General features: G+C 59.0%; 1 protein-coding gene across 1 annotated transcript in view; it reads right to left on the reverse strand.

Annotated features, from left to right (window-relative positions):
• MAOA (monoamine oxidase A) overlaps positions 1-1,593 on the reverse strand; it is a 68,049-nt gene extending 66,456 nt beyond the window's left edge. The window contains exon 1 of the mRNA XM_077768528.1: positions 775-1,593. Coding sequence (XP_077624654.1) covers positions 775-976 — 202 coding nt within the window. The 5' untranslated portion in view covers positions 977-1,593. The remainder of the gene's footprint in view (positions 1-774) is intronic.
• Between the last annotated feature and the right edge of the window lie 295 nt (positions 1,594-1,888).

Here is a 1,888-nt window from a genome sequence, read left to right on the forward strand (position 1 = left end):
TCTATCCTCTTAAAAAAAAAATCTTGGAGCCACTGGGTAGCTCAGTTGGTTAGGTGTCGGACTTGGGCTGTGTCATGACCCCGGGGTTGGTGGGGCTCCAGGGTTCCAAACCCAAGTGGGGCTGTGTGCTGACAGCTGGGAGCCTGGAGCCCCTTTTGGATTCCTGTCTCCTTCTCTCTGCCCCTCCCCTACTCAGGCTCTGTCTCTCTCTCCCTCCCTTTAAAAAATAAACGTTAAAAAAAAATTAAAAAAAAAACCACTTTTACTAAACGATTCTTCCTTCCTCTTCACTTACCAAATTTTCTTTAAAAAAAAAAGTGTTTAGAGAAGANTAGCGCAAAGGACATGAAGCAACTGCCACCTCAGGGATTAGAAGTGAAGGTCTTAACTGGGGAAAAAAAAATCATTCCGCCACTTTCTGGCTAAGGCATTTGACCTTTGGAAAGTTACTCAAAGTCTCCAGACCTCAGTTATTTGGTTTTGTAAAATGGGGGCGACCATAGTACCCTTCTCCCAGGACTGCTGAGGATTGAGAAAATGCAAGTAACGTACTGAATTTAACGACACAGCAAGAGCTAGTGAAATGTTAGTATTTAATAGTAGTAAAATTATTGTTCTCGCCGCCCCCAGTTCACGCCACCAGCTAAACTGGCCCAACCCCCACGCTCGCAGGATCCGGGGCCGGGCACCGTGGCANACGCCGCGGCGTTACTGCAAGCCCCCCACCCCAGGCTTGCCAGGGCCCCTCGGCTTACCGCTACGGCTCACACTGACCTGAGATGCCGCCTCCTATCACGACTACGTCGAACATGTGGCCCGCGACACTCGCCTTCTCTCGACTCGCCTTCTCCTGACTCGCCATGCTCTGATTGAGACTCTCTCCGGGCGTATGTATAGAAGTGAGGCCGGTCAAGGGCGGGGCGGACCCTTCTATCGACTCTCGGGGGGAGTCCAGGGGCGGAGCCGAATCTTCCATCGACACCCGGGTGGAGTCGGGCACGGAGGGCGGAGCGGTCTCTGGTACTGCTACTCCAGGGAAGCCTGTGGGCGGAGTCGATCCTTCTATGGATATTCGGGGGCTACCCGGCACTGAGGGCTGGGCGGACCCTGGTACCGGTCCTCCGGAGGAGTTCCTGGGCGTAAGAAGTCCTTGTACCGAACCCCAGGGGGAGCTGGGCACTGAGGGCTGGGCGAACCCTTGTACCGACGCTCCGGAGGAGTCGGAGCGCGGGGCTGGTCCTTGCAGCGAACCCCGGGGGGAGCCGGGCACCGAGGGCTGGGTTGACTCTTGCACCGAAGCTCGGGAGTCCGAGCGCGGGGTCGGTCCCTGCAGCGAGCCCCGGGGGGAGCCGGGCACCGAGGGCTGGGCGGACTCTTGCACCGAAGCTCGGGAGTCCGAGCGCGGGGTCGGTCCCTGCAGCGAACCCCGGGGGGAGCCGGGCGCCGAGGGCTGGGCTGACTCTTGCACCGAAGCTCGGGAGTCCGAGCGCTGGGTAGATCCTTGCAGCGAACCCCGAGGGGTGCTGGGCACCGAGGGCTGGGCGGACTCTTGCACCGAAGCTCGGGAGTCCGAGCGCGGGGTCGGCCCCTNAACCGCACGGACCCTTGCTGTGACACTACAGGGGAGTTAGGTATGGAAGGTCCCAGCACCAGACCCCGGAAGGAGCTTTGCACTGAGGGCGGGGCCGACTCTTGTGTTGACTCTTGGGGAGTGTTACTGGGTGGAGGAGGTGCTGGCGTCGACACCCTGAGGAAGCCGGATGTCTGGGGATGTACGAACCCTTGCATCCACTCTAGGGAAGAGTTACTGGTTGTAGGAGGTCCTTGTACTGATACTCGGGGGTAGCCGCGCCCTGCGGACAGGGTGGACTCAGATACCGACCCTCGG

This window comes from Crocuta crocuta, unplaced genomic scaffold (genome assembly GCF_008692635.1).
Source record: "Crocuta crocuta isolate KB4526 unplaced genomic scaffold, BGI_CrCroc_1.0 scaffold467, whole genome shotgun sequence".
In the NCBI taxonomy this organism is placed as follows: Eukaryota; Metazoa; Chordata; class Mammalia; order Carnivora; family Hyaenidae; genus Crocuta; species Crocuta crocuta.